The 23,673-nt window shown below is 36.8% G+C and overlaps 1 protein-coding gene across 10 annotated transcripts in view; it reads left to right on the top strand.

Annotated features, from left to right (window-relative positions):
• The window catches only part of KHDRBS2 (KH RNA binding domain containing, signal transduction associated 2), a 551,961-nt gene that overhangs the window by 320,023 nt on the left and 208,265 nt on the right, over positions 1-23,673 (top strand). For all 10 annotated transcript variants that reach the window (XR_013996149.1, XR_013996150.1, XR_013996151.1 and 7 more), the window contains exons 5-6: positions 1,919-2,046; positions 7,886-8,084. Coding sequence is in view for 4 of the 10 variants with exons in the window: in XM_081094152.1 (XP_080950278.1) it covers positions 1,919-2,046; positions 7,886-8,084 (327 nt within the window). In the remaining 6 variants the exon portion in view is untranslated. The remainder of the gene's footprint in view (positions 1-1,918; positions 2,047-7,885; positions 8,085-23,673) is intronic.

Genomic DNA, 23,673 nt, shown 5'->3' with positions numbered 1-23,673 from the left:
CCCTGACCAGGGATTGAACCCACAGCCTTAGCATACTGGTTCTATGATCTAACCCAGCCGTGGGCAAACTACGGCCCGCGGGCCGGATCCGGCCCGTTTGAAATGACTAAAACTAAAAAAAAAAAAAAAAAAAAAAAAAAAAGGCCGTACCCTTTTATGTAATGATGTTTACTTTGAATTTATATTAGTTCACACAAACACTCCATCCATGCTTTTGTTCTGGCCCTCCGGTCCAGTTTAAGAACCCATTGTGGCCCGTGAGTCAAAAAGTTTGCCTACCCCTGATCTAACCAATCAAACTACCAGGCCAGGGCTAATGTTGAAAAACATTTTAGTTTGATGTCGTTCCATTTGTTTATTTTTTTTCTTTTTAAACTATGATGTGATAATAGACTTGATTTTTGGTCCCACAACTAAGTCTCAAACAACATTTGTTAGCTTGGCCTTTATAAATATTTCTAGTTTCATCTCCTAAACCTCTTATCAGCACTAGAAAATCTACTCGATTAATTTCACTTGAATATATATTTACTGAAAAAAGAACTTAATCAGATTGACTATTTAGCAAAAACCCTTGCAGAAAATCCAAAATATCCATAGACACATTTGGTCCACGCCCAAAAGATTATTGATATGTGCTGACATTTTAACAGCTCATGTATCAGGAGATCCCCTCCTCAACTTTTTGTCCTCTGAGCGTTTCTCTAACTACAGGATTCTTCTCAGAAATCATGGTTAATATAAATTTTGTTCTTCTGCAAGATTGGAACCTTAACCCATGTACCTAACCCCATGAGCCATTATCAGCTGGGACACCTAGGCAAGAAGGGTTATTTTGGGCAATACAACCACAGCACAATGATTGGACCAGTAAAAAAATAAAAGATATTTTATGTATTAATTCTATAAACTAAAAATGTAAATAAACATTATGGTCTATTTTAACTCAGGGACATTTTATAAGCATGGATATTTTTGACACCAAATAGCAAGGACCATCTGGTTTGGACCAAATAAACTCATGGATGTTTTGGGCAGATGTTTCAAGAACATTTTGATATGAATCACTATCTCAGTGGATGTTTTGCACAGAACTAATTACTCAGTTTTGTAGTATTTAATCAGGTTCATGTGTTTATTAGTAAAAGAAGAAACAGGTAAGACTGACATTTGTTTTTTTTGTTTTTTTTTTTGAAGATAGCATTCATCTTCAGTGACTCAGGTACACTCTTTGGTCATATTGAAATAACTGGTAGATTTCCACATTGAAGAAGGATGGGTAGTTCCTTTGACTTTGACTAAATCTTTGGTTATTACTGTGAAATTTGTCTTCTGCTATCACTACCACTCTCTGTCAGTATAATGCTAGAACACAGAAAATGTCTTATTTTTAAACATTGCCTATCAACTTGGTTGGATTTGACAGCTTCCCAGTTGTCTGACACTGTCCCTATTATTTGCACTTTTTTATTATTTTAACATAATAAAATATCTACTCAGTATCTACTGTGGGCCATGAGATTGCCCCTTTTTGGTTTATGCATCAGGAGTTATAGGAGTATCATGTAGTCATTAGTTGTTTTTCATTAATTCTATTGTTAGAATCATCACCTTGGTTCATGCCAAGATTTTACACTAAATCGTTATCTTCCCTTTTCTGGCTAACACATCAAGTGATATCCCAACCAAAGTCATCTGAGTTCCTGCTGAGTACTTACTTCCTTGATAAATAAAGCAACTTCAATGTCTCTATGCAAAAAATAAGAATTTCAAGTATATGCACTTTTATATCATTTTAGATCTTTGTATACAAGGTCCAGAAAGTACATGAAAAATTTCCTTTTTTTACTGTGTTTGTTATTCTCCAAGGACCCCAGACCCCCTTTTAACTCATCAGGTCATGTTCTTTTCTTTCTAGGACTATAATGATGAGATTCGCCAGGAACAACTACGAGAATTGTCTTACTTAAATGGCTCAGAAGACTCTGGCCGTGGCAGAGGTATTAGAGGCAGAGGGATCAGAATAGCCCCCACAACGCCTTCAAGGTACCTTGGTTTTTACTTTAAGTAACTTAGCAGCCAGTGAGGCGGGCAAGCTTTTGCTGGCTTGCTCTGTGGCATGATCACAGCAAGGAACAGGCAACACCGACCTCAGCAGCAATAACCCCCACCTCTACAACAACAACAATGAATGCTTATAAAGTACATAAGAACTTTCAAAAATTAACTCATCAAATCTCCACACCAAGATTAAATATTATGTACAGATGTAAATTGAGATACAGAAAGATATCAGATTTTCCCCAGGTCAAACAGGAATCACAGTTTGAGCTCTTAACAACTACCCTAAGAAAATAAGAGCAAACCTGAGTCTTTCTACTTTTTGGTTCTGTCCCTAGGATTAAGACATGCAGATGGCACACTAAATGCTTTTGAATCAGGATGGCCTTGTGTAAAGAGAAAGTTACCAATGTTGCCTGTGCCTTAAGTAACCCTTGAATTAATAGTCTTGTCAGCTATGTATAGAGATAGTTGATGTTAGATAAATAGATAGATGATAGATGATTATATATATATATATATATATATATATATATATATATATAGCCATTACAGAAAGCCAGAAGCATACTTCTTGCTTGGCAGATGGTAAGAGTATTTAAAGTTTAGTTACACTTGACTGTGCAATGTCTTTGGCCATCAGAGAGGATTTGTTTTGTAGGATTCTAAAATTGTCAAGCTTTCAACAGAAAGCATTGGTTTGCAAAGAAGTGAAGTAAAAAATACTCATAGCCTTCATACGCAGACATTGTAATTTTGTCATTCTCTCACCCTGTTATAGTTGGCCTTCAAATCTCTGAAAGACATAGATCTAGAATACTATTTCTTATATTGCATAGAAATCATCTTAAGAGAGTCTAGGATACTTTGCTGTTTCAATTTATTTGTTAATTATGCTCCAAATATTTCAACCAGCACTGTCAAAAGACCACTATTTTAATATTTAAATCATAAATACCTCAAAACAGTTTCTTACCAGAAAAAAAAAGTTAAGAATGATAAATTTCCAAATAAAACATGAAGGCAATAACTATCTAAAGGTAAAATGTGGCAATTCTTGAAATTACATTTGACTAAAGGAAACCCTTCTGAAAATGTTCTAGAGCTTATTTTTACACTGTTATCTTTAAGAAATAAAAACAGAATTCTTAATGTTATTCAGAAACATTTGTTTATTGCTAAAAATGTGACATAATATTTTTATGGACATACTTTTTATGGAGTTAACCTCTTATTAAAACAATGTATGGTGCTAACCTCATTATGGAGGGTTGTGAAATCACATAGCAGGTACTTTCAAATGATTAAATCATATGCTTTAAATCATGAACTTGTTGCTCATATAATTCAAAAATGACAATTTATGTCTACAGAAGAGATTTTTGTTCCCATTTTATATTCCTTGAGACCATTTTAAAAAATAATACATTGACCTGTTTTTGAGATTATAAAATAATTGCATTAATAGATTTTATTTTGTTATTAATGTTGCTTAATGTAATATTACATTTGCCATATTTGAGTGAACTAAATGAGATTTTTATTTGAGTAAGATGTTGTACTAAAACTTCAATCTCTTTAATGACTTAATAAAGAATAGTGTATTATCTAGATTTTTAATTATTTTAAAGGAAAATTTTGACTGAAAGGTTTAGGTTTTTAATATCCCATATACTTACAGATCTAATACTGCATACATAAAAAGAAAAGACAATTATTTTTGAAAATTAAACCTCACTTTCAATGCTGTATTGATATCTTTAATGTATTAACATTAATGAAATGGAGCAGAGCTCTGTTGTCTTCTATTTTAAACCACATGATGAAATGTATCTATAAATAAGGAATAAGGAAACAGCTTCTCAAATAGAAAATTATATTGATCAGAAACCCCTTCAAAATAGAAGTTAATGTTAATTTTTACATTTTAATGAAATTGTGTCTTTATTAAGTTTTCAGTTACACATATTAAAAAAAGAATGGTACCTGGAATATTTTTAAACTTCTATAATAATTTGTTGAAAATTTAATTTAAAAAATTTTGTTTCAATAAACATATCTATGGAAACTAATTCTCTGATAATACATACAAACTAGAAAACAAATTCTCTGATAATACATACATAAAGAATTTATGTTTCACTAAACATAACTATGAAAACTAATCTCTAATAATATATACATACTAGAAAACACATATATATTATAATAATTTCTATCATATAACTAAAGACTTAAGATATATGACATCTCTAATACCCTTCACCACTACATGCTGAGTGAGGGCAAACAGAAGAAAATGAAACATTTAGGGGCAGATTTTGAAGGCTTTTGTTTCCTATAATTAGAATCAATACAGAGAACTAAAGGGGTTTATTAAAGAGGGGAGTAATCATATTTGTTTCTAAAAAAGACTACTCAGTCATCACTGTGGGTGATGGAGAAGAGAGACTGACTCATGGCAGGAAAGCCAGGGAGAAGACAGGTCCATTATCCAAAAGAGAAATGAACACCACTCAGAGGGTAGATATATAGGACTAGATTAGAGATTAGAATTTGTGGGAATTAGTGCCTAATTAGGTATTGGAGAAGAAAGAAGGCCCAAGACAAAGATAACTTTGTGATGTCTATCCCGGTTGGAGACTATTATATCATCAACTAAGATTAGGTGTGACAACCAAGTTAAATGAAGGCAATAATTATTCCTATAATTAAATCTAACTCTTTGGATGTGCTTCATGACCTTTGGCAGATGACTTGTACTTTCCATGCCTTTGTTCTCAACTGTTAAAATAGCTTAGAAATGGCTACATAAAAAGCTTGTGAGGATTTTAAATTTAGATGGTGCGTATAAGGCAGGGGTTCTCAAAGTGCCTGCACATTGGGGTCACTGAGGGCTCCTGCTTCTAGATATTGTGGTTTAATTGGCCAGAGGTATGGCCCAGAATTAGGAAGTTGTCAAAGGATATCAGGTAACTTTAATGTGTAGACAAGTTAAGAACCTTCTGATGTAAAACCCATAATCTGGGAAATGTCAAGTGTTAGGAAGGAAGCAGATAATAGCCATCATTAGAGTTAGGGACTGCAGGGTGCACCATGAGAAAAAAAGAAGGATAGAGGACAGAAGATGGGGACACCCATATTCCAAGGGGGACCCAAGAATAGAGAAGCCAGTGAAGGAGGTTAAAAAGTAAGAAAGAGGAGGGAGGAAATGTGGAGAAAAACAGAGTATTAAAGTCCAAAGAAGGCATTTTCCAGATAGAGGTCTACAGTGATTAAGTACAATAGGGGAGGCGAAGTGGAAAGGGGGCTGTACACAAATTGAGTGGATTTTGAAGTCAGTAGGCTATTGGTGAGGTCAGTCAAGAGTATTTCCAACAGAGTGGCAAAAACAATACCTAGATGACATTTTTAAATTGTATTTTTCAATTACAGTTTACATTTAATGTTATTTTGTATCAGTTTCAGGTGTACAGCATAGTGGTTCGACAATCATGTACTTTACAAAATGTCCTCCCCTCTGATATTTCCAGCACTCTCCTGGAACCATACATAGTTATAAAGTATTATTGGCTATATTGGCAATGCTGTACCTTACATCCACATGATTACTTTGCAACTGCCAATTTGTACTTCTTAATCCCTTCACCCTTTTTTTTAAAATTAATGAATGGGGATTTGAAGAATTAAAGTGGGGACATTTCAAGAAGTCAATAAAATGAGGGAAAGAATACTATAGTGTGGGTGCAGCCAAGGCCCATATCCTAAAATAGGTGATTTGAATCTTGAGTTGAATTGGAGAAGAGAGATGTGGGGTTAATACCAAGGGGAAGGACATAATGAGTCAGATTCTGGAGACAGGTTTGCTAGGGCTGTGTCTTGGAGACATTTGATGAAGGAATGGGATAAGAAATTAGATTTGATGCAAGGGTCATAAATTTTTTTAAAAAGATATTTTTATTGATTTCAGAGAGGAAAAAGAGAGGGGAGAGAGAGATTATGAGAGAGGACTGCTGCATCTTGCATACCCCTTCCTTGTGTTCGAGCTGGCAACCAGGGCACATGTTCTTGACTGGAATCAAACCTGGGACCCTTCAGTCCACAGGCCAATGCTTTATCCCCTGAGCCAAACCAGCTAGGGAAAGATCATAAAAGATGAATTGTTACAGATTTAGAATCGGATTTGAATCATCAGGGGAAAAAAAATCCACCTCAGGCCCAGTGAGTTATAATACTTACCTGTGATTATTCAGTGATATACCCTGGACTTGTGAATGTAGTTTAAAGTAGGTGACATATAATTTACTAGCCCCACATGGACACTTTTAAGAGTGTTAAAATGCTAAACTGAACAGCAAGCTAACACAACAGCTGTAAATCAGAACGATACTGAGCAATCGTTGAAATATGCTCACCCTATTTATGAGGAAACATACAGATAGTTGCTCGGTCCAGTGAAGGTAATATTGGTCTTTACATGCTTCTTTATAGATGTGTTTTTATATTACCATGATAATATAGAATATGGTATTACATTATCATGATAATGTAGAACATTGCCTCCTGGGCTCTGTTGTGCTTGAAGCAGGCACCTGGCCTTCTGGGTCTTTTATATTTCAGCTTCCCCGGTCTAGGAGTGCATTTTCTATACATTAGACTCACAATAAGTTCTCTGATAATTCCTCTATTCCTCAACTCTGTAATCTATTTAAAACTTTTAAAAGCTTTACCAGCATTCTTACTGTTCACTGGTAAGAGCTCATTTTCTGCAAGCAAGAGAGAGCCAGCTGACTGCTATTCATAGCAGAAAGCATAACCTACATTCCCCATCTGTAGGTGCAGCCAAACCGTGTGATTGTTGACATCCCAATGATCATTATTTTTCCCAAAGCTTTAGTGTTCCTGCTGAAAGCAGTGCTTTCTGCAAGCCAGCCTTTCAGACACAATAAAAAGTGAAATAACCATGCTTCCGCCCAAAGACTTCAGACAAGCACTCCACCTTTCCAAAGGCCTCGGAATACCATAAAAATTGGCTGCATCCATTTGATCTAGGGCTTTTAGTACAAGTTACTTTTGTGCCAAGCACTGTAGTACAGAGTATTCAGTCTATTTATTTATTTTTTATTGCAGAGTCCTAATGTATTTCACTAGCGCCATAGTTACCAGAGGAAAATAAATTGTATCAGGGACTCTACCAGTTCAGGGGATTACATGCATGACAATAAATCAGTGACAATGAGCTGTGACTTCAAGTGACCTCGAGCTTGAGCTACTATAATAAACAGAATGATATCACCATGGTTAGAGTTTCTCCTTTTATTAAGTATTAAAGTGCAGACAGATTTTTTTTTTTTTGTAAATGACAACATTGCACATCACTGTCAATAAACTCCAGCATGGAGGGGACATTGACATTTAGCAGCTCAGTTTCCTACATGGTCCAGTGAGTTATAGATAAGACAATGCTCTCATTTGGGTCTTCGTGGTAAGTTTGGAATAAAAAATGAGAATGGGTTGGTTTTTGTTTGTTTATTTAGTTTTAGAAAAGAAAATATCAAAATATTTAACATGGTTTTCATAACTAAGTCATCACCAGTATCTAAAAAAATAATTATTTACCAATATTTACTGTGTAGATCAAAGTACGTTACATTCTGAAGAATCAATTACACACACACACACACACACACACACACACACACACCTGTGGTGATAAATGTGGTTTCTTCCCCTTGTGTGGAGGCTATGAAAGGAGCACTTTATCTGTGTAAGTCCCTTTCTCTCATCACGTGTTTCCCATCTGAGCATGTCCTGTTTTCCCTAGGAGTCGTGGGGGTGCCATTCCTCCTCCCTTACCACCTGGACGAGGTGTTCTCACTCCTCGAGGGACCACTGTGACCCGTGGAGCTCTTCCAGTGCCCCCTGTAGCCAGAGGTGTCCCTACCCCACGAGCTCGGGGGACACCAACAGTGCCAGGATACCGGGCACCCCCTCCTCCAGCCCACGAGGCATATGAAGAATATGTAAGTACCCTCGGCAAGTCGGTTGTTAGGAAGATTTTAATGAATTAACAAGCTAAGCCTCAAAGACTTATATACTATGAATATAGCAGATGATGTTTGTTGCAGAAAGTGAATGTCATTTGCAACAGAATTTAAACAGTGCACGTAAATGGTAGTATTTTGAGAAAGGCTTTCATTTTACAAGGTGCCATGATTGTTGTTAGTGCCAGTTAAATAGCTTACATTTTAAGAATCAAACTATCCTGAAGTTTTCTTATCTCTATAAGACTACATCAGTTTCCAAATGGAAATAATTGTGGACATAATGTGAATCGTCATCTATTCAGATGCTTCTCCTGGGATATGATGAAGGTCAGCATAAAACGCTCAGCAATATTTGACGAGTATAATGTGATTATATTATAAACTTTGGTAATAACGTATAACCATGCGACTGCTCTTTCGTTTAAATATCCTTACTTTCTCTTTCACTATATGAAAGACATAGGATTGGCAGATATGAAGAATTTTTAAAAAAATGTAGAATGAACAAAAGAAACGCAGCATCTATAAATATCTCCCTCTCTTCCCACCCACTGTATCATTAATACACCCTTTGACCATTCAACTAGGCTGCTAGTATTCCATGGGTCACATTGTATTCTAATCCTGTATCCACCCCCCCTACCTGATAGTGAAAATTTTAAAACAATTTCCTATTCACTTCTGTGATTAAAATAAGTCCATTGTAAATGTTAAATTGAATTGACGCAAGCCAGATCATAATTCTGTGAAACAGATTCATTTTGCCATTAACCTCTTCAGTGTTCTCATTTCCTAATCTGGGTGTTTGTTTCATTCAACCACCCACAGACATGCTGTCCTCTTAAATGTCCTCTGTAAATGATTACTTATTAAATATAAACTCATCAAGGACACTTACTGTCGCATGCTGGGTACTCAAAACAAATTTTCTATGGATTCGTTAATAACCAAGTAAAACTTAATCCTACACTCAAGTGAACATGGTTGATAGGTATCAATAAGAATATATTAATGCTTAGAGTATATTAATTTTTAGGAATAATGTTACTGCTTAAATAGGAAACACTGACTAGTCTCTGCAAGAGTGATGAAAAATTATTGTTATAAATCCATTTCTACTGGAAAAAGGGAAATGTGTTCATCTAAAGCAAGGATGGGGAACCTTTTTTCTGCCAAGGGCTATTTGGATATTTATAACATCATTCTCGGGCCATACAAAATTATCAACTTAAAAATTAGCGTGCTACACTCTCGCCAGTTTGGCTCAGTGGATAGAGCGTCGGACTGTGGACTGAAGGTTCCCAGGTTTTATTCTGGTCAAGAACTGGTACCTTGGTTGCAGGCTCAATCCCCAGCCCTGGTCAGAGTATGTAGAAGGCAACCAATTGATGTGTCTCTCTCATACTGATAGTTCGCTCTCTCTGTCTCTTCCCCTCCTTTCCACTCTCTCTAAAGATTAATGGAAAACTATTTTTGGGTGAGGATTAATGAAAAAGAATAAAAAAATTAACCTGCTATATTTGATCCAACGTTTAATTAACTCACCCCTAATGCCTCAGCAGGGCCAGACCACATGATTTCTCAGGCCTGATGCAGACCCACGGCTGGATGTTTCCCACCCCTGCTCTAAAGTATCTTTTCTATAACATCAGGTCTCAGTATTTAAAATTTTAGACAATCTGGAAATTTAAAAATCAGAAGCAAAAAGCATTTTCTACCCTAAAACCAGCCCTCAGGCCAGGAAAAACAGAGCTGAATCTTGGTTCTGCCCTCTCTTCCCTGAGACATAGGATGTACGAAGTGAGTACTTGCTAAATGAATGAATTAAAATCCACAAAGGGCATGATGGGATCGTTTTTAATCTGTGAAGAATGTTTTCCACTCTACCATCTTTATGTACATTGCCACCATGGCATTTCCCCTTTCTAAATAGAGGGTTCAACAGTTATGTCTTTATTTCAAAAATTAAAAGAGAGAAACGCTGTTTCCTAGTGGTCAGCAGTGTTATTAATCAGGTAATTTACATGGCATACACAGGGCACCATGAAAGAGAACAAGACTGGAGAGACATTGTAGCCTTTCACATGCATTCCAGTTTACAGTGAAGAAGTCATTGGAATGCAAAGTAAATAAGAGCAAGCTACAAAAACATCAAGCGTTTGTAGAAACGTGGATGGAAAGGTTATATTCTGACAGGAGAAATCTAGGAGGAGGGTGGCTCTTCAAGAAAATCAAAGAAATTATGTAAAGTCATGTAATCTGATTTTTTTTTAACTTAGATTTTAAAGTATCTATTCCCTTGCCTTCGTTCACTCAATCATTTCTAAGCCCATATCTTATTTCAGGCACTGTTCTGAAGGTCCTGGAGATATAGTTGTGAACAAAGACCAAATATCTGCTTTTGTAAAGCTTACATTTAGTTCTCGTCACCTACAGATACTGACTGGCTGTCTGTCTCTCAGTCTAATCTAGATCCCCAGGTGGCAGAATCCTATTGTCAGGTGTCTCACACTAGTGAATCAGCTGTGACAATAGGTGGAGAGTTTCTGGAAATTATGCCTGGAATCTATCACTCATCAGCCACCAGTGAAGAGGGGAGGAGAGGGGTGAAGTTCACAAAATATAAGCATGGTTATTGGGGACCTAACCCCAAGGCTAACATGGGGGAACGCTATTTTCCAGAGGAGAAAATATTATGAATTTGGCAGATATCCCAAAATAAATCTATGATAATGTACTGTTGATAACAGGAAAAAATAGATAACCGTTTTTGTAAAAACTCTTTTGTGCTATATTTTTAAAACCTGTCATATGTTATATTTTAATTCTTTTTCTATAAGCCATTCAATGAGTACATACAACATTTAATGCATGGCTGGTAAGCTGCTTACAACAACCTCAGAAGTCTCAGTACCAAGCCCTGATTAACACTCAAGAGCTTCCACTCTGCTCTAATTTTAAACTATTGATTTCTCTGTAAGGCTCGGAAAAACAAAGTTTAAGTGTCTTGGTAACAAAACAATAGCACCACGCTGAGTTGGTGGTGAAAATCTCTAGGAGTTCTTAACTTTCAAATAAAATTTCTTAGAAAAGGCTTCCCTTTATTATAGATGACACCACAAGCCAATTCACTCTTCTTACTTTTCCTTCTCCCCTGCTGAGTCTGAACATTAAGCTTCTGACCACATAGAATGTATATGGGTGATCAAATCCATTCCTTGCAGCTTGCCTGACAAGAAACAGCTTACTGTAAGTGAGATTGCTGTTTACAACCATCATTAGCGTCAGCTTCAGTCTTTAAAAAAAAATGGGGATTTTAGTTTGATACACATCCTAATCCAGACTTAAATATTTTAAAGCTTCTTTTCATTGACCTTCTGCTAAGAAGAGTTCCTTTACATTTTACAGGTTCATCACCACGATTGAAGTAGATTTAGGGAATTGAAAAGTACATTTCAGAAAAACATACCCACACAACAAAATATGAAGCTGATTAGCTCTACAATGGATAATGTGTTCAGTGAGAGACAACTAACACTTCATCTTTTGAGTACTTACTAGGTTCTGGTCACTGAATATTAATTCACTAGGTTTCGTGATATCATGGACTATCTAGTAGATGGGGAAACTGAGCCTTGGAATTGAGGATGGCATCCAGTTTTCTGTTTCCAAAGCTTCTGTGTTTGTCACATCAAAGTATTCTACAGTCTTATCTCACGGAGAACCGACACGTACCTGTGTCCTCCATACTTTGCTTCCAGACCACAGGTCAGTGTTTGAATCCCCTTAGTGATTTGTAGGACATATCCCAGCCCCAACATGAACACCTCCAACCATGGACAGCTCAATTCCTGCAGAAACTAAGCACTGGAAACATGAAAACTGTGGCTAAAGAGACCTAACAAGATGCTGTCTCTACTGCCAAAAGCATGCCATCTAGTGGGAGAGACTAAGGTTAGTCTAACTTTCAACATACAATGTGCAATTGCTGTGCAGGGCTCTTATCTTACTCTACCCTCTAGTAGAAGTAATTTTTGTTATCGCCTCCCACTTACAAGATTAAACATGCAGAAAGCATTTCTTAAATGTATGTCATTGTTGTAGTTCTAAGTGCTTGGTAATAGCCATTGAATTGAACCTATTTATGATATTGTTAGAAAGACGTTATACATACATATATATATAGTGAATATGTATATTCACTATACATACAAATACATATTTTATAAAAATAGTAAATGAATGAAAGTATAACATAGCATATATTAAGTGCCAAAGAGAGACTACAGGGTTGGGTAAAAGTAGGTTTACTGTTGTTAGTATGGAAAATAATACAATCATTAATAAATAATAATACAAGAATAAACTCTTTTACATACTCACAACTGTAGCCTACTTTTGCTACACCTTGTATATCTGCTTCTAAAGGGAATTATCACTATGGCTATGGGTGTTTTAAAAAACCTCTAAGAGGGTAAGGAAAAGAATAATAGAAATCTAAGATGAATAATTATAACTCTGAGAAGTAGAGAGAAGAGGCAGGAAGTTCCATGCACAAAATAATAATAATAATAATAATAATAATAATAATAATAGTAGTAGTAGTAAAGGCAAGAAAAAGGACCGTTCAAAACAAATCTAAAGAATCTGGGAGGACTATTTGGGAGACAAAGTTCACTTAAGATAGCAGTAGGAGTAATATTAGAGTTACAGGGGACCTCAATTGCTGACATTATAACTTCTCTTATTGCAATAAAAAGAACCTGAAGGTTCTTGAGTGGAGGGTAAACTAAGGTTTTAGGGAAATTTATAATTCTCAGTTGTTTAGGGTGAACTGGAGACTAGAGTGAAGAAGGGATAAAAGATTTAGGGGATGAACAAGAATGAGACTTACTGAGATGTGGCCTTGGCTCTGAGCATTGGAATGGATTGAAAATATCAAGGTGAAGGATAATACTGAAAATGGAAACAAAGGGTTTAATGGCAAGTGGATGTGGGGGAAAATAAAAATCAATCAGTTCAAATGTGTTAGTATATGAGAGTGGGGAGACAGAAGCAGGGCTGTGGTGGGAAGGGGCGGGCAGTAAAAGACTGACCTGGAAGCAAAAGAATCTCCTTTCAAAGACTCAGAGGGGCCTCCTGAGTGTGCTCAGAGGATCATGCCTCTAGTTGCAAAGTAAGGTATTTTACCTGCCTTCAGTTGAGACCATTTCCCCAGCAGTCACACTTCCCCTTGGGTCAGGTGGGGTTAGAGTGGGCAAGACTATTTGTGAGATTGTGCTAACTGAAGTTTGTGTTGGAGATTCACTTAGTTTGCACTTAGTGGAATATTTTTATTTGTATAAATCAGGTGTTCCTAACACTGTTATAGAAATGATTCCAGGGATACAGTTGCGAGTATTCATGGATACAAGTTTTCATGGACCAAGGTCAGACTATTTGATGCTTAACTGCAGCACTGATGCAGGAAGTTGTGTTTAGTGATGGAGAAACAAGTTTTGAACTGTATTGGGCCAGATTTGTTCTGGGTAAACCTCTTCCATATCATTCAGCTCAACTATGAAAAAACTTGATAGAATTTTACCTGATTTTGACAATCATCCTAATAGTCTATAACAACCAATTAATAACATGTGAAACTGAAGCTTTTCAAAAATGTATAAAAAAATACCAAACTTTTCTATCAATCATTCTAGAGGGGGGAAAAGAATTTGAATTTTCACCCTGGTGGTTTGGCTCAGTAGATAGAGCATCGGCCTGTGGACTGAAGGGTCCCAGGTTCGATTCCGGTCAAGGGCGCATGCTCTGGTTGCGAGCTCTATCCCCATTAGGGGACGTGCAGGAGGCAGCCGATCAAGGGTTCTCTCATCATTGATGTTTCTATCTCTCTCTCCCTCCCTCTCCCTTCTGCTCTGAAATCAAAAAAATATATATTTAAAGAAAAGAACTTGAATTTTCTGTCCTCACTTTAGAAAATAATTGTAATTTTAGAAGGTGATCAAAAAAATAATTGTTCCAAAATGTGGAAAAATAGTATAGGGGCATATCAAGTAGTTAGTTAATAAAAAGACTATATTACTTTCAGGATTTTGTAAGATTTCATCTTTTTAAATTTTTCAATATATTCACTTTCATGCTTAATTTGTATTCATAATTTTGTAAACTTTTTCTAATAGAATGCATACTTGTATAATCTTCAGGATCCACAAACTGTGGATCTGTCACCCCCTCTCCTAGAAAAAAAAAAAAAAAAAACAGTGTCAATGTTTATAGGGAAGTATATATGGAGGCTGGAGGAGGGGGTGGGTATTGTTTAAAGAAAATATTGACTATGTAATCTTAGTTTCTTTCTAGTACTGAAAGTCTGTCTGCACTGCTGTGCTTAGCTGTAACCATGTTGGCATCATTAATAAGTAAAAGTTGATGCTGTCTTTTTAACAAATGTTGAATGGAAAAATTAAATGTGCAGATAAAGGCACATAACATCTGCAAGTGTCCATCAGAATGTCACACCCTGTCATAAATTGACAATATATTGACAATATAAATATTTGCTTCAATGCTCTCTTATTGTTTATATGTTGGTGTAGCATGAAAAAAATAAAACAATAACAAAAACCCCTGAGGTGCAAAAATAATTTCTAGTTTCCAAAGACATAGGTCCAATTTATTTTTAAATTACCTCATATTTTCTCCAATGATTAATACTCCGATATTAAAGAGTTGTATGGGGCATAGCAAAGCAAGAAGAGACATGAATTCAATGCTACATAAGAAATTTTGGCCAAGTATAATCAATCATGTTAACCTAATTTATAATACTCGTTTTGACAAAGTTTTGAGGTGCTTTTCTCTCCATCAGTCTTAAGTAAGCCTATTGGCATTCCAGCCCATCTTATCATCTAATTCTGACTCTGAGGCATCCTTCCAGTAGCAATGAGAAAACTAGAAAAATTCACTGGTAAATCAATAGTCCTTAAAATTCCATAAATGAGTTCAGGCTGCCAACCTTCAATTTCATGTATATGGGACTTTCTTTTTTTTGACAGGAGAGGGAAATAAGTATTTAATGATAATTGAAATCAATTCTTGTGCCATTTTTGTGGAAGGGAGGATTATGAGCCTGATCTGTAATGCATTTTTGGGGAGCCACATGTTGTGGTTTTCTGTGTAATAGCCAAGAGCCTTCCCTCTACGAAGGGAAACTTTTATTAGAGTTTCAAGATTGGATATTTGTATTGCATTATACATTTTTGTTTGAGTTTCATGCTCTCTTCTCCTCTCAGTAGATAGTAATTTACCAGAATGTATTGTAAGGTTTTGTGTTTTGAAATGTAACTAATATCTAAAATAACCAAAACATGTGAGGTTAATGAATTTTTTTTTTTAAATGATAGAATGGGTATAATACTACTGTGGTCCAACTCTCCATAGAATGACAGTAGTATTTATTTTTTTAAATATATTTTTATTGATTTCAGACAAGAGAGGGAGAGAGATATAGAAACATCTATGATAAGAGAGATTCATCGATTAGCTGCCTCCTGCATGCCTCCCCTTCCCCCCACTGGAGACCGAGGCCACAACTCAGGCATGTGCCTTTGCCTGGAATCGAACCCGGGACCTTTCAGTCTGCTGGCGGAGCTCTATCCACTGAGCAAAACCGGCTCTGGCTGATAGTGATATTTAAATGCTATTAAAATATTAAATGATTGCCCCTCCCCCAATATAAGATGCTATCTTTTAATATTGTGTGCCTTTTCTTCTGAAGTTGAAGCTTAAATAAAACATCCTTCTTCTTCCATTATGTCTTAGATATTTTAGTTATCTTAGAACAGATGCAGATTCTTTTATTGGCCACAGCACTCAGGATTGTAGCCAAACCTATGTCTTATAATTACGTGATGACTAATGTCTTTTGTAACACTTACAGGATGAAAATTGGTTTCCTCTCTGTACCTTTTGGAGATGACTGTTAGCTGATGGAAAATGTTATAAAGTATTTTAGAGTTCCTCCAGGAGCAGCTGGGGAGAAGAATGTCATGATGCTTTTGCAGCATCTGCTGCAGACATGGGGAGGAGAGTGGTGACAAAAATGCCAAAAATAGCTACCTCAGCCTTAGGGAACTCCACCATTCTTTCGTTGTTAACGTTATAAGTGTATTTTAGGTTATATTATCTTTTATCTGTTATTCATACACGTGGCCTAAGGATTAGTAATGAAAGTGAGTTGGGCCTTTATTTTTATAAGAATGTTCTTACAAAGCTTTGCTGGTACAAATTAAGACTTTACATCAGAGTTGACTGCTTTTAATGAATGTATTCCTACTGAAAAATTAAGACCCTGTACAGGGTGACAAGTCATACCCAGGAATCCTAAAAATTATTTTTTTTTTTATTTTGTTGTCTGAAAATCATTATTCTTCATGTTTTTATCAACTCCACCCATATAATTTTCTGGAAGGAAAACTTAAATACAACTCGCCTCGCTAGTTAGATTGTCAGTGGCTTTTGTAGACAACCAAGTAGGAATGGTGAAGTAGGATTGAGTTCTTGTCTACATGTTGGTCCTCTTCCATTATGGATTCCTCACTCAGTAGAAAACAATGGCTGCTAACTCTTTCCATCAGCCACAGATATTTGTGGGGTTTTTTGTTCGTTTGTTTGTTTTTGTGATATCATATGAGCTAAAGCTTTTTCCTAGGAAGTTACAGTTACAAATGTTTTTTGCAGTAGTTTTTTAATCATCTCAATGTTTGAATTAAGACAATTTCTCCTGCCCTGACCGGTTTGGCTCTGGCTAGAGCGTCGGCCTGTGGACTGAGGAGTCCCGGGTTCGATTCTGGTCAGGGGCATGTGCCTTGGTTGCGGTGGGTGTGCAGGAGGCAGCTAATGGATGTTTCTCTCTCATGGATATTTCTGGTTCTCTGTCCCTCTCCCTTCCTCTCTGTAAAAACTCAATAAAATATATTTTTTTACAAAAGACAATTTCTCCCTATAATTGAGGATGGAAACCTGTACTTTCCCTTTATATGAAACCATATTATTACTCAACTAGAGGCCCGGTGCATGACATTCATACACTGGAGTGGGGAGGGTCCCTCAACCCAGCCTGCACCTTCTCGCAGTCTGGGACCCTGTGGGGGATGTTCGCCTCCTGGCTTAGGCCTGCTCCCTGGGGCTGGCCTAAGCTAGCTGGTAGACATCCCTCAAGGGGTCCTTAGTGCTGCTTCAGAGGTGGGAGAGGCTCCCGCCACCACTGCTGCGGTTGCCAGCCCTGAGCCTGGCTTCTGGCTGAGTGGCGCTTCCCCTGTGGGAGTGCATTGACCATCAGGGGACAGCTCCTGTATTGAGTCTCTGCCCTCTGGTGGTCAGTGCACGTCATAGTGACCGGTCGTTCTGCCGTTTGGTAGATTTGTATATTAGGGTTTTATTATATAGGATTTGGCAGTGGAGGGACACAGGACTCACCCTTATTTAACCCACTCTGCCTTGTATTTCTTAGAGGCAAACTAGAGAATATACCAAAAGCGGGCTTTTGATTTCTTCACATTCCTTCATGTTTTTACATTCATTCTTCTGCAGAACCTCTGACTTATACACATTCTTGTAAAGTGAGTTGCTCCCTGTGTTGCACCATCATGGATACTAGCAGAATTGGACAGCTGCAGATGCAACTAGTGTGCATGCTGGGTAGAAGGGTTAGGATGCTGGAGGTGACCAATTTGTTTTTCTCAGGTGGTCTTTTCTTGCTTCTTCTCTATCTCTATGAAATCCTGAGATCTTTTCTGTTTGTTTTTTTTTTCTTTTTTTTCTGTTCTTGGTGTAAGAAAAAATTTAAAATGACAAACTCCCAAAATATGAATCATGGGGGTTGTGTAACAGAGAGAGTGAGAGAGGTTTTGCTTTTGCTGTTCTTCCCTGCTGCTGCAGCACTAGATGTGACTACTTGAAAATAAAAGCGAGTGCCCTTTGCTATAATTTCAGCCCATGTTGTAGTTTCTGGTGATCAACGATACTGCAATATTATTTTATTAAATAATACAGCTTGAATTTATGCCTTTGAAGAATAGTAAATAGTAAACCAGCCAGAATGGTAACTGCTACCCACCACTGATCTATTCAGCTGGTCTGCACCAGAACGGGTCACCAGTTGGTATCCATTCTGCTTGACCAGACTTCAGATCTGATTGGTTGGGGCCTGAGCCATTCTGGCCGTGAAATGTTGTGCCACTTCCATACTGGTGAATTCTAGTAGAAATACAGTATAAGAGATTTTCACAAATAGACAAGTCAACCAAGCTTAGCGATTAGGAAGATTCCTTAGCCAAGCCATTGGGCACTTGTCCATGACAGATGGTTGCCCTGCACCAAAACCTCTTTTACAGCTGATGGCACGTGTGACTTCAGAATTCCCAGTACTGCCTGTCATGCTGAAATTCATCACAGTCTCTTTCCTGGTTTCCCAGTGTACCCCACATCTGTAGAGAGAGTTGCATATAATCTAGTGTACCTCACCTATGACACTTCATCATTTATATAGAGTATCTTGAATGCAAAACACCATAAAGCACTTTGGGATGTTATAAAGGGCTTAACATTATTTTAATGTTAAAGAAATTAAGGTTCAGAGAATGATGACTAAACCTAAGTCACACACCTGGTAATGCTCACAGGTCTCCTGATATTCCCTATAATGCTTTTTAAAATGGCTATTAAAAGAGGGGGGGGGGGAGGAGTACAAATGTATTCTCCTATGTGTTTTCCAAGTAACTAGATTAACCATTTGACACCATGTTGAACTGAGTTTCAGCTTTTCTAAAATTTACAGGAAGTAGACAAAGAGGATGACATAGAAAAATGTTTGAGCCTTCACCTTCAGCAGATCTGGCAGTGAGGTCCATGGAATCCAAATTTCTCTTGTTATGGTGTCTTCTCTCATAAGAAGTCTGAAGGTCTTGGGGGCGCGCGCACACACACACACACACACACACACACACACACTTTTTTTTTTTTAGTTACACTCTTATTAAAGAAACAAATAAGTGCCAAAAGCAAAATAGAAATGGGAATATAGTTTACTTTAATGTAGCTAGCACAATCTGGATGTAGGAAAAGGTTTCAAGAGGTTTTTTGGGGGATTTAGTAGGTAAAAGAATACTTACTCACGAAGTAGGAACTGATATCTTCTATCTTTGAAGCCAGATTTTCAGCAAACATATCTTTTTGGTTGTACATTCCAAATATAAGTTAAAGCATTTTAAGCAATGCATTATATAGAACAGAATTATACATATAACAGTCTAAATACAGTGAAACAAAAATATTTTGACTTCAATCTGTCTCATTTAAGATTTTCTTTTACGTAAGAAAATATACTCTTAAAATTTAGACAAGTAGTTTTCATTTGTGACTTAAGCACCTACTGTCATCCAAAATAAATCTACCAAATTCCCTTCCTCTCAGAAAATAATCTCCATGAAAATTTCTTCCCAAGCTAACAAGATTTATCCAGCTATAGTCCCCTTTTTTCTATTCTAAGCTCTTTGCAAGGCTACCCTAACACCCCATTTTCAGCTTTCATCTCCAAAACTGTCTTAAACCTTGACTCTCTGATTGACATATTGTTTGCGAGTTTCCAATTTTTTGTGGACCTTTTATTTAAACAGTATATCTTTTCTTACTCCCATGCACCTGTACCAGTCATCAAAGTCTGCCAAGTTAGGATTCCTCCTGATTTGTCTATTTCTGTTTAGTTGAACTTTAAAAATCCAAAAGTCATCTTTAGCTTCTTTCTTTGCCTTGATGCAAATGCTAAATTATGATTAGTTTTCCTAACATCATTAATCTCTCCCTGTTGACCAGACTATAAAATCCCAACTTCTTAATTTTAATACATAATATTATGAGGTGATGAAAATAATTACTTTAGTTTTATGAGCTTACTTATTTAACTGTGTTTCATTTTCAAATGAGAGTTGACCAAGAATAAACATAAAATGAACGATCAAGCAAGAGAAAAAAATCCTAAATTTATATATCAACAAAGTTAGCAGCAACTTTATAATTCTTAGTATGTTAAAATATATTATGCTATTTGATTCAATTCAACTTGACATTTACTTGAATGCACATTCTATATTATGCTAATTTCACAGGAAGAAACAATAAGAGATTAAAAAAAGGTGGTCACCTTTAATAGATGTTCATTGTATGTTAGGGCTATAATATACATAATCTCATAATAATAATAATAATGGGTAAGTTACATAATCCTTGTTTCCCATTAAGGAATTTGGGGATCAAAAAATTATATAAAAGTATTGGTAACCTGTATGATAGCAGAGACAGACAGGTCTGTCCTCAAAATTAACAGCTTGTTAGATTCACACATGTAAAAGGAAAATTTCCTGGCTTTAAAAGGGCAACAGATAGCTCACCTAGATTTAAAAAAAAAAAAACTCTCAAGGTCAGTGCAGTGTATAATTTGTGAGGGTGGGCTGAAAATTTTATTTTTAGATAAATGCTGATGTTTTCCTGACCTACCTCACAGACTGGGTATAAAATAGTTATGACACCTGCTGGAAATCCTATTGAACTAAACGTGTCTGTAAAACTTTTTATTTGCTTTGCTTCCACTCAGAAAGTTTGAAGAACTGGTTAGTTCCACTGCTATCTATTTGATATTGTGCACATATAGAAACTTAGGGGGAAAGCAACCAGTAATCTTGATCTTTATAGTGGTCAGACTGAAGCAGTTAGATGCACCCTGAAGTTCTTTGGAAATCTAGAATATTAAAAGTAGTCGCCATAACCGGTTTGGCTCAGTGGATAGAACGTCGGCCTGCGGACTGAAAGGTCCTAGGTTCGATTCCGGTCAAGGGCATGTACCTTGGTTGCGGGCATATCCCCAGTAGGAGGTGTGCAGGATGCAGCTGATCAATGTTTCTCTCTTATAGACGTTTCTAGCTCTCTATCTCTCTCCCTTCCTCTCTGTAAAAAATTAATAAAATATATTTTTTAAAAAATAAATAAATAAAAGTAGCCAAAGAATCCAACAATGGTAATAATAATAATGATACTGATAATAGAAGCAACGGATATAATTCAGTACTTATTATAAGCTGGACACTATGCAAAGTGCTTTACCTTTAGTGTTTAATTTTTACAACAACTATTATGGTGATACTAGTGTCCCGGTGCACAGATTCATGAACATTGAAAGGAAATTAATTAGAAGAAATATTTTAATATCACTATTTGCCCTTTCCCTATAATAGAAGTGTCAACCAAATTCACGATCGACAATGACAGATCGAAACACATGAGTGTGATTGGCACCAGCAAGAGCTTTATATGTATCATGCATGTGCAAGTCAACTTAGCCTTTTATATATATGTATAGAATAAACTTGCTTAATTATACCTGCTTTCTGATTTAGCTAAACTTTTTCCAGCCCAGTGAAGCACCCCAAGTTCTCTTTCAGTTGTCAGTAACAAAATAGTAAATATCAAAATGAAGCAGATAATTATTATAGGTTATGTAGGGAGAACAAAGGGTAAAATATTTAACTGTAGCAGTGTTTGACTATATTCTGCACAGTGAGAAAACTGAAGTCATTTTTAAGTTCCACCATTTCTTACTTCTTTTCAGCCTGGTCAAGTTTCTAAACTTTCTAAAGCTCCATTTTCTGGCTAATGAAAAGAAAATAGGATTCTACCAAGTCTCCTATCTACTTACTCCAGGACTTCTGTGAGGATCAAATGAGATGAGGCATGGGAAAGCGCTTCACAAACATTTGGTTACAGTGTAAAATGTTTGCACCTGGCTGTAAAGCAAGTTGTGTTCCTGGGCTGAAGAAACTCCAAGGAGGCTAGTTGCTAGGGAGAAGCCAAGGCATTGCTATGTGACGTCATTACCCAGCACCCACAACCACTATTTCTGAGCTGGGCTGAGTTGTGGGTCGCATTTTGCGCCATGAAGTCTTGGCAGTGTTGGCTGCAATTTGGTGGGGTGTCACTCCAGGGTGGTGGCAAGGTGTGTGTCCCACTTAGAGGAAGGCAAGTGTTGGTTTGTCGGCACCAGGTCCATGGTGCCTGTCAGTGCGCGTCATGGCAGCTCCTGTGTTGAGCGTCTGCCCCTTGGTGGTTAATGTTTGTCATAGCTACCAGTTGGATGGTCGGATGGACACATAGGCTTCACGATCGACAATGACAGATCATATATATATATCTCATTTTACATGTGAAGAGACTGAGGTATAACGAGGTTAAGTAGTATGCCCAAAGTCACCTATCCAGCAAGCAGCAGAGCTAGTATTCTTGAGTTCCATTTCAAGAGAGGTGCTCAGACTGTCTAAGCTACAACAACGTGGCATTTAACACATGGCAGGCACTTGCCTAAGTCCTTAACAGGCCTATACTTACTTTACTCTATTGGCACCTCTGTGAGTTAATTACTATTACTTTCTTAGTTACAAAAGGCTACATTCAGGGAGAGATTGAGTAGCGAGCCCACATCATCCAGGTAACCTGCATCAAAACGGATTTCAAACCAAATGGTCTGGCTACAATCCACCTTGCTCTGCTCTCTCTCAGGGGAAGCTAGCAAAAATATCATTTGGGCATGCAGTGCAAATGATGTCAATAGGGGGAAAAATGAATAAAATACTTCAAGGAACCATCTAATAAATCTACCTGGGCTGAAGTGAACATATAAAAATGTGGGGTGGGGCCCTAGCTGGTTTGACTCAGTGGATGGAGCATCGGCCTGCAGATTGAAGGGTCCTGGGTTCAATTCTGGTCAAGGGCACATACCTGGGTTGCAGGCTCAGTCCCCAGTGGAGGGCATTCAGGAGGCAGCCAATCAATGTCTCTCATCATTGATGTTTCTATCTCTCTCTCTCCCTCTCCTTTCCTCTCTGAAATCAATAAAAATATATTTTAAAAATGCAGGGTAGGGAAGCTTGAAAGATGAGTTGGGAGAAAATAATAAAATGAGCTGTGGGGAAAAAATGCCTAGATGAGAATTTAGTAATTCAGTTGATTGTTAGTGAGAACTGCTAAAGGTTTTGAGTTACCCGAGGATTAATGTGGCTGTGCACGTCATTGCAAGTGAGGCAGGCAGACACCAGAGGCAGGAAATGCCCTTGAAAGCATATGCAGTGATCTCAGGAGGAGTGAATTACAAAAGATGGGACCATGGGAAACATTATGGAAGATATAGTAAATTAATTAGACACTCTGGAACTAATTCCAGAATTTCAGTTGTGCAAAGCATTTTAGGTAGCCTAAAAATTGAACATTATTCAATATTATTTCTTTTTTAGACTTGAAAATAATTTTAGAAGATGTCTTTCTTAAAATTTATATATATATCTCATAGCTAGGTTTTTGCCAGCTTTACTGAGATATGGTTGACATATAACATCATAAGTATAAAGTATGCAATGTGATGATTAGATACAGGTAGATATCACAAATGATTTAGAACAATAAGGTTAGTTTACATTTCCATCCCTTAACATAATTACCATTTTTGTGTGTATGGTGACAACATTTTATA

The sequence above is a fragment of the Myotis nattereri genome (genome assembly GCF_964212035.1).
Source record: "Myotis nattereri genome assembly, chromosome: 6".
In the NCBI taxonomy this organism is placed as follows: domain Eukaryota; kingdom Metazoa; phylum Chordata; class Mammalia; order Chiroptera; family Vespertilionidae; genus Myotis; species Myotis nattereri.
Note: the sequence above shows the minus strand (reverse complement) of the source record. Positions and strands in the feature narration are given on the sequence as shown.